The 14,596-nt window shown below is 39.1% G+C and overlaps 1 protein-coding gene across 1 annotated transcript in view; it reads right to left on the bottom strand.

Moving 5' to 3' along the window:
* Positions 1-6,228: 6,228 nt before the first annotated feature.
* LOC124594702 (odorant receptor Or2-like) overlaps positions 6,229-14,596 on the bottom strand; it is a 162,447-nt gene continuing 154,079 nt past the window's right edge. Inside the window, exon 6 of the mRNA XM_047133070.1 lies at positions 6,229-6,523. Within this exon, the coding sequence (XP_046989026.1) occupies positions 6,467-6,523 (57 nt within the window). The 3' untranslated portion in view covers positions 6,229-6,466. The remainder of the gene's footprint in view (positions 6,524-14,596) is intronic.

Consider the following 14,596-nt stretch of genomic DNA (forward strand, 5'->3'; position numbering starts at 1 on the left):
AAGACTCAACTACTTAAGTGCGGTTAGAACCGCTTACTATATATTAACTTAAACTCTCTTTAAATTTGTAACACTCGAATTGTATAGAGTCTTGAATATTTTTCCTAAATTTATACTTCGTAATAATGTATATTAAGAATTATCTCTGAAAATAAAATATTGAAACATTATCAAATAATGTAGTTCATGAAATAAGTTCGTGGCTTGTGGAAAATAATTTGATGCTAAATCACAGTAAGACTCAGTTTTTACAGCTTCCAACTCACAATTCAACACAAACTGATATTTTGATCAGACAGAATGGGCATATTATAAGCGAGACGGAACAGTTCAAGCTCCTAGGCGTTCGGATAGATAGAGAGCTGCTGTGGAAAGCCCATGTTCAGGATCTTGTTCAGAAACTAAACGATGCTTTATTTACCATTAGAACAGTATCTGAAATAAGCGACAGTTCAACACGAAAAGTAGTCTACTTCGCATATTTTCATACGCTTATGTCATATGGTATTATTTTCTGGGGTAATTCTTCTGATTCAAAAAGGGTATTTTTGGCTCAAAAGCGGACTGTTCGAGCTACATGTGGTGTAAGTTCGAGAGCCTCTTGTCGACCCCTATTCAACAGTCTGAGAATTCTGACATTGCCCTCACAGTATATATTTTCTTTAATGTCGTTTGTTGTTAGCAATATTAGCTTATTCCCAAAAGTTAGCAGCTTTCACTCAGTTAATACTTGTCAGAAATCAAATCTGCATGTGGAATGCACTTCCTTGACTCTTGTGCAGAAAGGAGTGCACTATTCTGCTGCATCCATTTTTAATAACCTACCACAAGAACTCAAAATCTTAGCAGTAGCCCAAACGCTTTTAAAGTCTAAACTGAAGAGTTTCCTCATGCCTCACTCCTTCTATTCTGTCGAGGAGCTCCTGGAAGAGCTGAAAAATTAAGCAAATTCCAGTGTTACATTGTTGATTTTCTTTATTTAAACTTGCGAATTGTTGCCTGAATAGGTTCTTGTATTTCATTTTATCTGTATCTACTATCGTGTTATAATTTCATGTATTGACTCGTTCCATGACCACGGAGACTTCTCCTTAATTTGGTCCCACGGAACAATAAAAAAATAAAAAATAAAAATAAAATAAAGTAAAAGGTACACAGTCATTACATGAATAGAATTTCACTAGTAGTTTTTGCTGCAACAATGAGAAACAAATGTAGAAAGAATGATGCCTGGTAGTGTGGAATGAAGCAATGATTTGGTAAATGGATGTTTGTGCATTATGTTTGAAGCAAGAACTTGAAAGGTTCTCTCGACGTGCTTGAAAAACGCAATTGTAAGCCTCCGTAGGAAAATTTAAGGACAGGTGACCCCCGCTGACGGCGTGACTCGTTAGGGAGCTGGGTCGGTAGCAGCAGATAGTGCGAGCAGGCACAGAGCTCACTAAGAATGCGAAGGGCAATGACCTAGCTTCGTGTAGCTACCGCTGTGACCAAATCAGAAACACTGATGATCCACTTTCGTGGTACGGTGTAAATAGTGGCATTGTTCACAGCACAAAATCAAATCAAAACAATACGTACTATGTATTCATATTGTAACAGTGTATGGAAATATGTTTACCTAAAATTTATTTAAAATTATTAGGAATTTAATTTAAGGTATTTTGTATTGTTTCATGGAATTGTACTGAAGCTGTATGCTGAGGTTGGAGATGTCTGGAGTTTCACAATGCAAGACCTCATAATGGACAACAGTATGGGTAGCTGTTGTGGGCTGCTTGCGTATGTTCTGGTAAAAGGTGTGAGTGCAAAGTTCGTCCGTCTCCATGTATTTGTGAAATGAGTAGGTGTTGTGTTAATTTCATTTGTAACCGTGTGAAGCGGACGTCTTTACGGCGCTTTCATATAAATAAGTGCAGAACGGCATGGTGTCGACATAACATTGAAAAAACGTAAAGTGTAGAGAATGGTTGCATCGAATTTAATGGATGGCGCGCCGATAGTAATTGTGTAGGACTGTAACAAGTCGAGAAATATTTTGTTGAATTTAATGGACGGCAATGCGCTGATAGTAGTGGCGCAGCAGTTGGTGAGTTTAAAGAACAGCAGTGTGCCAGAAGTTAAAATATAACTTCTTACAATATATTTCAGATAGATTATATAATGGTAAGACAGAGATTTAGGATCCAGGTTTTAAATTGTAAGACATTTCAAGGGACAGATGTGGACTCTGACCACAATCTATTGGTTATGAACTGTAGATTAAAACTGAAGAAACTGCAAAAAGGTGGGAATTTAAGGAGATGGGACCTGGATAAACTGACTAAACCAGAGGTTGTACATTGTTTCAGGGAGAGCATAAGGGAACAACTCACAAGAATGGGGGAAAGAAATATAGTAGAAGAAGAATGGATAGCTTTGAGGGATGAAATAGTGAAGGCAGCAGACGATCAAGTAGGTAAAAAGACGAGGGCTAGTAGAAATCCTTGGGGGACAGAAGAAATGTTGAATTTAATTGATGAAAGAAGAAAATATAAAAATGCAGTAAATGAAGCAGGCAAAAAGGAATACAAACGTCTCAAAAATGAGATCGACAGGAAGTGTAAAATGGCTAAGCAGGCATGGCTAGAGGACAAATGTAAGGATGTAGAGGCTTATCTCACTAGGGGTAAGATAGATACTGCCTAGGGGAAAATTAAAGAGACCTTTGGAGAAAAGAGAACCACTTGTATGAATATCAAGAGCTCAAATGGAAACCCAGTTCTAAGCAAAGAACGGAAAGCAGAAAGGTGGAAGAAGTATATAGAGGGACTATACAAGGGCGATGTACTTGAGGGCAATGTTATAGAAAGGGAAGAGGATGTAGATGAAGATGAAATGGGAGATATGATACTGCGTGAAGAGTTTGATAGAGCGCTGAAAGACCTAAGTCGAAACAAGATCCCGGGAGTAGACAACATTCCATTAGAACTACTGACAGCCTTGGGAGAGCTAGCCCTGACAAAACTCTACCATCAGGTGAGGAAGATGTGTGAGACAGGCGAAATACCCTCAGACTTCAAGAAGAATATAATAACTCCAATCTCAAAGAAAGCAGGTGTTGACAGATGTGAAAATTACCGAACTATCAGTTTAATAAGCCACGGCTGCAAAATACTAACACGAATTCTTTACAGACGAATAGAAAAACTGGTAGAAGCAGACCTTGGGGAAGGTCAGTTTGGATTCCGTAGAAATGTTGGAACACGTGAGGCAATACTGACCGTACGACTTATCTTAGAGAGTAGATTAAGGAAAGGGGAACCTACGTTTCTAGCGTTTGTAGACTTAGAGAAAGCTTTTGGCAACGTTGACTGGAATACTCTCTTTCAAATTATGAAGCTGGCAGGGGTAAAATACAGGGAGCAAAATGCTATTTACAATTTGTACAGAAACCAGATGGCAGTTATAAGAGTCGAGGGGCACGAAAGGGAATAAGTGGTTGGGAAGGGAGTGAGACAGGTTTGTAGCCTATCCCCGATGTTGCTAAATCTGCATATTGAGCAAGTAGTAAAGGAAACAAAAGAAAAATTCGGAGTAGGGATTTAAATCCATGGAAAAGAAATAAAAACTTTGAGGTTCGCCGATGACGTTGTAATTCTGTCAGTGACAGCAAAGGACCAGGAGGAGTAGCTGAACGGAATGGACAGTGTCTTGAAAGGAGGATATAAGATGAACATCAACAAAAGCAAAACGAGGACAATGGAATGTAGTCGAATTAAATCGGGTGATGCTGAGGGAATCAGATTAGGAAATGAGATGCTTAAAGTAGTAAATGAATTTTGCTATTTGGAGAGCAAAATAACTAATGATGGTCGAAGTAGAGAGGATATAAAATGTAGACTGGCAATGGCAAGGAAAGCGTTTCTGAAGAAGAGAAATTTGTTAACATCGAGTATAGATTTAAGTGTAAGGAAATCGTTTCTGAAAGTATTTGTATGGAGTGTAGCCATGTATGGAAGTGAAACGTGGACGATAAATAGTTAAGACAAGAAGAGAATAGAAGCTTTCGAGATGTGGTGCTACAGAAGAATACTGAAGATTAGATGGATAGATCACATAACTAATGAGGAGGTATTGAAAAGAATTTGGGAGAAGAGAAATTTGTGGCACAACTTGACTAGAAGAAGGGATCGGTTGGTAGGACATATTCTGAGGCACCAAGGGATCACCAATTTAGTATTGGAGGGCAGCGAGGGGGGTAAAAATCGAAGAGGAAGGCCAAGAGATGAATACACTAAACAGATTCAGAAGGATGTGGTTGCAGTAGGTACTGGTAGATGAAGAAGCTTACACAGTATAGAGTTTCTTGGAGAGCTGCATCAAACAAGTCTCTGGTTTGAAGACCACAACAAAAATGGAATCTTTTAATGTTGCTTGATTGTAGCTGCTAGATTCGAAACAATACGAGCTGTGACCAAAACATACGGTGAATGAGTTCTTTCAGTAGCAAACTTCTTCCCAGACTTTTGAGTGGTGAACGCAAGGAAAATCATGTCATTTTCCACGGTGCTGAAGGATCGTCTTCATTCAGATCCGCATTTGATATCAAAATTTGTACCTGGGGATGAAACTTGGGTCTATACGTATGACACTGAGACGAAAAGTCAAGAGTTCCTAATGGAAAACCAATGAATCTCCTAGCCTTAAAAAGACACGTCCAGTCAAAATGAACATCAGTGACATGTTCACTGATTTTCTTCTTTTTTTTCTCGATGTTGAGGGCATAGTACGACCAGATTTCATTCCAAGGGGAACAACTGTACACGCCGAATTTTACAAGGGCTTCTGGCAGTGTTTGCGATGCGATATACGAACGAGGAGTCCATAGAAATGAACCGCTGGCTTACTTCTTCATCGTGACAAAGTGCCGTGGCCATGTCGGTTTTGATTCATAAGTTTTTGACCGAAAAATGTGTTACTGTCTCTCCAAATCTGCTTTTAGAGTTTTAGCACCGTGCAACTTCTGGCTCTTCGCAAAAATAGAAAACGTGCTCAAAAGAAAACGTTTTGACATCATTCCTGACATTAAGAGGGCAACGACAGAGCAGCTGAACGCCCCTCCAAAACATCCATGTAAGCTTACTACTTTGTTTCTAATAAAATTATTCACAGTATTTTTTCATCGTAATCATATCTAGCATTAAGTCTCAAAAACTGGATGAACGACAGCAAGGCCGACCCATCTGCATGCTCACAACACTGGTTTCACAATGCAGCCTTCGTTGAAGTGTTAAAAATATTAGTATGTGTATAAATTAATTTGAAATTACCATATTTAGTATTTTCTCGCTTAAGCACATAATACTATAGTTATCCTTAATTTTCTAGAGTTTGCTCTAAAACAGCTCTTCAGCAAGATGTGAAACCTGCAACATTTTTTTACGCATGGTAAATAATAGATTAAGATTGTGTGCCTAGTAAAATCCCCTTTTAGAAACAATAGCACTTCGTTTTAACTGTGACCAACTCTGTAAAATATCTTCAATAAGGAAGTAAAGTTGATCCTTCAAACTAAGCCATGTTTCATAATTTTAATCCATGTTCATCACTGAATAAATTATTTGTGCACAAAAAGTAATATTTGGAACGCTACTGACCAATGTCGTAACTCATACTGTGAAAGATGCAAGAAAACTAAATCAACGTTACTCCTGGCAGAAAAAGAATGATACTGTTTATTTAAGAAGAATTATACCAGTAATAATATTTTTATCTACAGGATAAGAGTAATTAATGTGATTAGAAGTTGGACATAACCGATACATTTTTCTTACTTAATTTTATTTGAACTACAAATTTACTATCCGACTAAAATATGTTACTAAACAACTATGAACTGCTATATTATGAAATCTGATATAATACTTTTGAACAGAAAAAATGGAAAGTAACTAGACTCAAAATACTAAATAAGGAAATCCTAGTAACGGAAATGAGTAAGGTAACAGTTGACCTATTCTTGATAGTATGGTCATTCAAGGTTTTGCACACATTCGGTTGTACAAAGATGGGGAAGAAACCCAGCTGCGTCCTGTTTAAATGTAAGAAATTGAGCCTGTTTCGAATTTAATTACAATATATTCATGACTGGTTGATTTGCTAAATAAATTGTGAGGCATCTGGCAGTGACAAGTTACAATTCTGTAGATATAAATGAAAGATATATTGTCTAAGTTTGTGGTGCTACAATGTAATTTTTATTTTACAGATTTATTTCTTAGGGTCAGAGTAGCCAACAAATGTGAGAGTGCTGCCATGTTTATGAGGCCGTCTTTCCCGTCTTGCAGTGAACTCTGTGCTGAGAGTGTTGGACAGCGCTGCCACCATCAGAGAGGTGGGCTACAAGCTGGACTCTATGCCGGTGTGTCTTGTGAACAGTGCTCTGTCTGCATCTTGGTCGTGCCACTCTCCCTGCATCTTTCTTTCAGTCGCCGTCCAGTTGTCTCAACAGCGTGTAGTACGAGTAGGACGCCTTCATCAGCTGCAACACAGCACAACGGCAAGGGTTAAACACGAGAGCAAGTTTACTACTCTGGGTCACTCTGCATTTGAGGATGATACCACTAGAGCAAAGTGTTACGTCGATACATAAAACCATCACGTCATCCTTTCCGTACAAAATTACGCAAAAAATTTTTAGATTGTTTAGAAGAGATAAAAGGAAATATTTTTTACGCAACAAAAATGTCACAAATGGCCCGTTTCTCTCTAGGGATACATGAAGAATTTGAAGATATGATGAGACTGTGTTCAAACTGCCGTTTGACGAATGTTGTTTTAGAGATGTTGATGAAAATGTCGTCCTTTTACATCAATGCTCAACTTGCAGCTGTGTGCTAATGATTTTCTAACACAATACAGTACTTTTCACGGCCATCTGGCAGGGCCAGACCCTTCGTTTCTGTAACGCGTTCAGATGAGGATATTGTCCTACCTGTCAACCACCAGTCAAGCAGAGATAAGGTTCCAACATTACGAGGTCCTACCACACATTGCTGTTGACGTGAGAGAGCATTTAGACATGTCTTCCCCAATTATTGTGTGTCTGGGAGAGGTGAGCCAGTACCGCGTCCACCACCACGTTCTTCAGACTGCACTCTTACATCTTTATTTTTGCACGGTGGGGGGTGGGGGTGGGGGGAAGAAAGGGGAGAGGAGCAGACGACCTGTTTTCGTATGAGACAGCAATAGATTCTCTAAAAACTCTGGTTGCCATTTAGCTGAAGCCGCAGCCATTATTCGTGGACCACCTGCTTGTTTTGAACTTGTTAAACAATCATGAGGACGCAGGTGCCATAACGTACATCCACATGCAAACGGACGACATTTTCAGCAACATCTCTAAAACAATATTCGCCCCAAGGCAGTCCGAACACCATCTCTGAGCATAACTCTCGTCAAAATTTTCTTCGACCGCTTGCGGTGAAACGGTGCACCTGTGACATTTTTATCACATAAAAATGTGTGTTTCTGAGGGTATTTTTACAACTTCAAGAAATGCGTTTTTTTTTCTTTTTCTCTAGCTTTGTTCAGGTAAAACATCGTCAGTTAAAGATATTTACAATTTGATTTGATTTGTTTTCTAAATCGTCGGCCGGTGTGGCTGAGCGCTTCTAGGCGCTTCAGTCTGGTACCGCGCGACTGCTACGGTCGCAGGTTAGAATCCTGCCTCGGGCATGAATGTGTGTGATGTCCTTAGGTTAGTTAGGTTTAAGTAGCTCTAAGTTCTAGGGGACTGATGACCTGAGATGTTAGGTCCCATTGTGCTCAAAACCATTTTTTTGTTTGTTTTCTAGATCGAAAAACAGTTCGTTGACAAATTGTTCGTTTTTTCGCCAACATTAGGAAGTGCCGTCTGCTAGCGCGTTTTTGGTTTCTTTCTTCGTTAGGGACTGATAATTGTGATCTAATTTTGCGCTGCTTTTCAGAACTAAGTGTTTATGAAGTTTAACACATCACAATTTCGTACATCACTGTTCACTGTTTATTAGTATACTTCTAAGTGTATCCCGGATTTGGTAGTTTAGCCAACATTACCACTGGTCTTTTTGTGATCTATGTTTGTTCCTCCCTCTGTAGTCATTATATGTGTTTTATTCTGTTTCATGCGGGAGGGAGAGGAGCGAACATGGGTGGATAGTAAGTCATCAAGTGCATAGTAGTGTCATGAAGACTGACTTAGAAGAAAAAGATGAAGGACTACAGGTGAAAAGATACTTTCGGTAGGAAGGGGGGGGGGGGGGCAGTGATTACTTCATTTATGTTATATAGCGGCTGGTTTCCAATATTTGTTTAGGCATTAAGTGACTGTCTTTTAGTGTTCATGCGTTCTGTTACGCAATTTTGTTTGGAAAGGGAGAAGGTGCCTGCATTTACTGATTCTTATGATGTTTCTACCTTTTTCAGTAGTGCTTGGTCTGTGCCATTCCCACTTAAGATGATCTACAAATGATGAATGGTCTGATGTGTTCTTTATATCTTGCGTCAAGTGTCCTGCCACTCATCCCAATGTACGTTTTTTTCCAGTCTCTGCAACTGAGCTGATACATACCAGATTATTGGTATCTGTCTGGAGTTGATTTCAGTTTCAGGATGCGTTTTTGTATTGAGTTGTTGTTTGGCGAGCAACGTTTGTGTCTAGTTCTTTGAATATGTTATCTATTTTATGTGCGAATTCGTTATGCTGGATCACTGTATGCCATTCTTATGTGGTTATGCAGGTTGTAGGTGTTGCTGCGGTTTGGATAGTTTTTTCATTATTTATATCTTTATTTTCCTGAGTAGTTTGTCCTCCAGTCTTTCTTAGTGCCTGTTTTTAATGCTGTTTGTTTTATAATGTCCAGCTCTTTTTGTAATCAAAAGTGTTTAGGGGGATACTGTTCAGTCTGTTTAATACGTATTTGATTGTGACCTATTGCTGATCCTGCAGGTGGTTTGAGGATACATTTAAAAGAGTGTCACTTGCTGTGGGTTTTCTGCATGTGTCAAATATTCAAATAAAAGTGTCACAGACACTTATAAACATTGGAAGCCAGACACTGTACAAAATAATTTAAGTAATCACGTTTAAAAAGGCCTTTCCCTTCCTTCGCCCTCTCTCACTCAATCTCCCGCCCCCCCTACACACACACACACACACACACACACACACACACACACACACACACCTACACACCACACAAAAATTTGAACTCAATCACTACTCCTTCATTTCTCTTACACAGTATATAAATACACAATAACATAATGAAATAGACTAAAACACATAAAATGAACTACGGAGGGAGGAACAAATGTTGATCAAAGAAAGACCAGTGGCAATGTTGGCAACACTACGAAACCCGATACAGACTTAGAAGTACAGAAATAAACAGTGAACAGTGGTGTACGAAATTGTGCTGTATTAAACGTCAAAAACGCTTAGTTTTGCAAAGCAGCGTAAATTTGGCGGAAAACCGAGCAGAAATTACCGTAAATAAAAACCAATAATTTGTTAAATAACTGTTTTTCGATCTAGATAACAAATCAATATCTTTAATTACACACCACCGATGATGCTTCACTTGAAAAAGCGAAATGTGCATTGGGAGACAAGCACGCAATTTCTTGTAGTTGTAACGATGGAAATACCCTCAGAAATTGTAAAGCAACTACGGACAATACGGCCACAGAAATGAAGAAAAAAGTACATATTTTTTATTCTTCTTAACACACTAACATTTTGCGTTTTTAGCTTCACTTTACGACATTTAAAAGCAAAACGGACTATAGTCATACAATGAAACAGTGTCATCTGCAGACCCATTAAATCATATTATCTGTTGAAAATCAGTGTTCAACGTTAGAATGAAACCATTTTCTTGCATAGGTTGCTACTTTACTTGGAACAAACTATCACTTTACATGAGTGGCCAATTTCCACATTTAATCCATCTTGCAAGCAACAAAAATGAAAGTTTGATGAAATGGATCAAAAACATGATTTAGTACCAAAACACTGATTATTTCATAAAGCCTAACCTTACTATTTTCGATCCATCTTTCATGTTTAACTTCAGCCAGATCAGTAGATGCTCCGAACCCATGCAACCTCGCCGGATATTATCAAATTCTTTACTGTTAGAAATACGCCACCATCACTGGCGACTAACCTACGCTTACAATAAATATTAAAATATGAATTTAGGATTTCACTGCCATTCATTTCCGTTTTCCATCTGCGTCCTGTTCTTAATACTATGAAGGTTACAATGTCTACATAGTATTAGGAACAGAATGTTGATTGAAACCGGAAGTGAGAAGCAACGAAATCCTAAATTCAGATTGGAATATTTATCGTAAGCATCGGTTGGCCGCTAATTTGATATCTAGCGAGGTTATCAAGGTCTCCGAACTTGAATTAATCTACGTGAAGCTAAATATCAAAAGTTGGTTGAAAATTGTAATCGGATGCCGCCTTTATAGATCACATGCGTGAGGGGTTGTAGTGGTAGAGCACTTCAAAGAGAACTTTTCAGAATTTCGTGAGTAAGTTTCCTGATCATGCTACTGTAATTGGAGATGACTTTAACATAACTGGTATAGATTGGGAGAGTCATGCTATCAACTGTGGTGTCAGACACAGGGATTCATGTGACTTCATTGTGAATGTCTTGTCCGAAAATGACTTCGAGAGTATGTCTAGAGAACCAATTCCTGAAGGTAACGTCTTAGATCTCCTAGCAATAAATAGGCCTGAACCTATCAACTCCCTTGACGGAGAGGAAGATGTGAGTCATTATAAGGGTCTGATATCATCTATAATTACAATTATTACAAGGAATATTAAGAAAGGCAGGAAAATATTTTTTCTTAGCAAGAGTGAGAGGATACAAATTGCAGAGTATTTGAGTAGTCAGTGACAAATATTCAGCGCTGGGGACGAAGACGTGGAGCAAAAATTCAAAAACATCGCTCAATATTCCTTAGACAAATACGTTCCGAGGAAAGGCTTTAGGTATGGAAAAGTCTCACAGTGGTCTAATATTCGTGTCAGAAAATTGTTCATAAAAAAGAGAACTTCATTTCAGATTAAAGAGAAGTCAAAACGTAGCTGAACCAAACAAAATGACAGTAAGAAGAGCAATGACAGAAGCGTTCGACTTTGAAAGAAAAATTTTGTCAACTCATCTGATAAAAAACCGTAAGAGATTTCGGTCTTACGTAAAATCAGTAATCGGTCCGAAATCATCTGCTCAGTCACTCAATGATCACAATGGCCCCGAAACGGAAAAAGAGAGAGAGAGAAGATCGAATTACTCAATTCGGTCTTCCGAAATTGTTTCACCGCGGAAGATCGCAACGGTCATCGTACGAACTTTGAAATGGCATATATTGAGATAATTGACCTCACAATACAATAAACAACTACAATCGCTTTGTAATAGAACGGCACCTGGACCAGATGAGATATCTGTGAGATTCTGCAGAGATTATGCGAAAGAACTTGCTCCCCTTTAATCAACTGTTTATCGTAGGTCGCTGAAGTAACGAAGGGTACCTATCGATTGTAAATAAGCGCAGATTCCCGTTTTCAAGAAGCGCCGTAGAACAAATGGACATAATTTTAGGCCTAAGTCGTTGATGTCAAACTGTTGTAGGATAATGGAACATGTTGTATGCCCATGTATTATGACGTTTTCGGAGAACGAAAATCTACTCTATAAAAATCAAAATGGATTTCGGAGACAGAGATCTTTCGAAACTCAGCTCGCCCTGTTCTTCTATGAAATTCGCAGCGCTGTAAATATCAGTTCTCAGGGTGATGTCGTGTTTCGCGACTTCAGGTAGGCATTTGACGCTGTCCCGCACTGCTGTTTAGAGAAAATCATTCGAGCTTACCGAGTATTGGATCATTTTTTGACTGTATCCAAGACTTCCTCGCAAATAGATTTCAACACGTCGCTTTTAACAGAACAAAATCGACAGGTGTAAAGGTAATTTCAGAGTACCCCAAGGAAGTGTGATACGATCGCTACTGTTTACAGTGTACATAAGTGATCTAGTAGAATGCGTCGAAAGCTCTTTAAGGATGTTCGAAGTGATGCGGCTGTCTCTTAAGACAGCAGGTATTTGCAGAAAGGACTTACAGATGATTCATGAATGGTGCAGGCTCTGGCAGTTAACCCTGACCGTAAATAAATGAAACATGTTGCGCACACAGGGAAGAAGAAATCCACTAGCGTACAACTACACTATTGACGACCAGTTGCTAGAAACAGTAGCCATCGTAACATATCTTGGAGTATCTAGCCGGCCGGCCGGCGTGGCCGAGCGGTTCTAGGCGCTACAGTCTGGAACCGCGCGACCGCTACGGTTGCAGGTTCGAATCCTGCCTCGGGCATGGATGTGTGTGATGTCCTTAGGTTAGTTAGGTTTAAGTTCTAGGGGACTGATGACCTCAGATGTTAAGTCCCATAGTGCTGAGAGCCATTTGAACCATTTATCTAGCCAGAATGATCTTAAGTGGAATGACAATATAAACAAAATACGTAGTAGCAAAAGCATATGGCAGACAGAGATTCATAGGAAGAATCTTAAGGAAATACAATTTATCTAGTAAAGAAGCGACTTACAAGGTGCATGTTCGACACATTTTTGATTGTTGTTCATCATTCTAGGATCCTTACAAGGTAGGATCGACAGTAGAGAAAGAGAAGTCCAACGAAGAGAGGCGAGTTTGGTCAAGGGATCGTTTACTCGGCGCGACAGCATTACAGAGATGCTCAACAAAGTAGTAGACCCTAAAAAAGAGGTCCTGTGCATCACAGATAGGATTACTATTCAGCTGTCGAGAGAATACTTTCCGGAAAGAGTCGGATAATATAGTAGTTCCTCTCATATACGCCTCGCGAAATGACCACAACGAGAAATTCGAGCAATCAGAGCCAATACAGAGGTTTTCCGGCAGTCGGTCTTCCTACGTACCATTCGCGAATGGAACAAGGAAGGGGGAGGATGTGAGTTAATGGTACCAGAAGCACCCTTGGCCATGCACCATCAGATTGCATTTAAAGAATTGATGTAGATGTAGATTTCAGAGTAAATCGACTGTTGTGAGCTACAGTTGCCTGTCCTGCAGATTTTGGTAGAAATACTTTGTTAGGAAAATTTTTGACCTTACTTGCTGTGTAGGAAGTGAAGTTATTTCTGTACTCTCCTTTTTACTATCCAGTTTCTCCTAAATAAGTGTTCGAAAGTGCGATATCGATCTAAGAATAGTCTTATCAAATCGACTGATGTGTTTCGTGTGTATTATCATTGTCATCCTGAGTTCCATGTATTATCATTGTCATCCTGAGTTCCATGTAGTTACTTCAGCATCAGTGTATATTGTTTGCGTCTCCCGTAAATTTTAGCTGTTTTAGAGTTTGCTTGGTGAGTTTGCTCGTGAGTATACCCTTGAGAAAAGAAAAATTCTACATTATGAATAGCTTCCGAATATCAGTGCATTTCATCCCAGGTTTTTCTTTTTATTATAACACAATACACATTCTTGTGACGTGTTGGTGTCATTTCGTAAAGGAGAACTGTAATAATTGCAGCGTAACAGAATCTGAAGTTAAAAAGGAATCAGTTAGGTTAATTTTAAGTTATTCGTTTGTTGTTCAGGAAAACGTTGCATCGGCCTCTCTGGAGACCAACTGGTGTATCGCATCTGTTACTTACTGTTCACGTTGATGTTGTTGTTGCTGTTGTGGTCTTCAGTCTGAAGACAGCTTTCATGCAGGTACCTACGCCAATCTATCCTGTGCAACCTTCTTCACCTCTGAATAACTACTGCAACCTACATCCATTTGAACTTGCTTATTGCATTCATACCTTGGTCTCCCTCTACAATTTTTAGCCACCATAATTCTCTCTATTACGAAGACGACGCTTCCTTGATCCCTCAGGTTGTGTCCTATCAACTGATCCCTTATTTTATTAACTTGTGCTAAGGTTTATTTTTCCCCCTATCATTCAGTACCTGCTCGTCAGCTACTCGACCTATTTGTAACACGAAGTAAGTTTGTATATTATGTAACTGTGTATCTGCAATTATGGAGAGTGTATTCATTGTTAGTTAAAGTCCTTGATTTGTGACAGGAAATTAGAGTCTCGAAATGTACAGTCGTGCTCAAAAGTATCCGAACGACCTGAATTGCATTTCGCCTAATTCACATGCAACCCACATATCGCAGCTGTCTAGCAGGTGCTCTAATCGCCCCTCGGTACAGTCGTTTGACTATTGAAAACGGTACTAAAAATTCACCACTAGAAAACATTGCTCTATATTGCAATAACTCAAGATGTAAAGTAATACCACGAAGCTTTGCGTTGGATAGGGATTCGCACACAGGTCCTAATCGGATTGATATCGAAGCACAATCAACTGTGACATATCGGATTTTCTCGGCAGTAGCTAGATGTTTTCACTGAAATGACGAGGCGAAACATTAATTTTTTCTTTCCCAGGACTCCCACCCGGCACCAATCATTGTTATATTCTAGACAAAACGAACGTCAAATATGG

The sequence above is a fragment of the Schistocerca americana genome, chromosome 2 (genome assembly GCF_021461395.2).
Source record: "Schistocerca americana isolate TAMUIC-IGC-003095 chromosome 2, iqSchAmer2.1, whole genome shotgun sequence".
Taxonomy (NCBI): domain Eukaryota; kingdom Metazoa; phylum Arthropoda; class Insecta; order Orthoptera; family Acrididae; genus Schistocerca; species Schistocerca americana.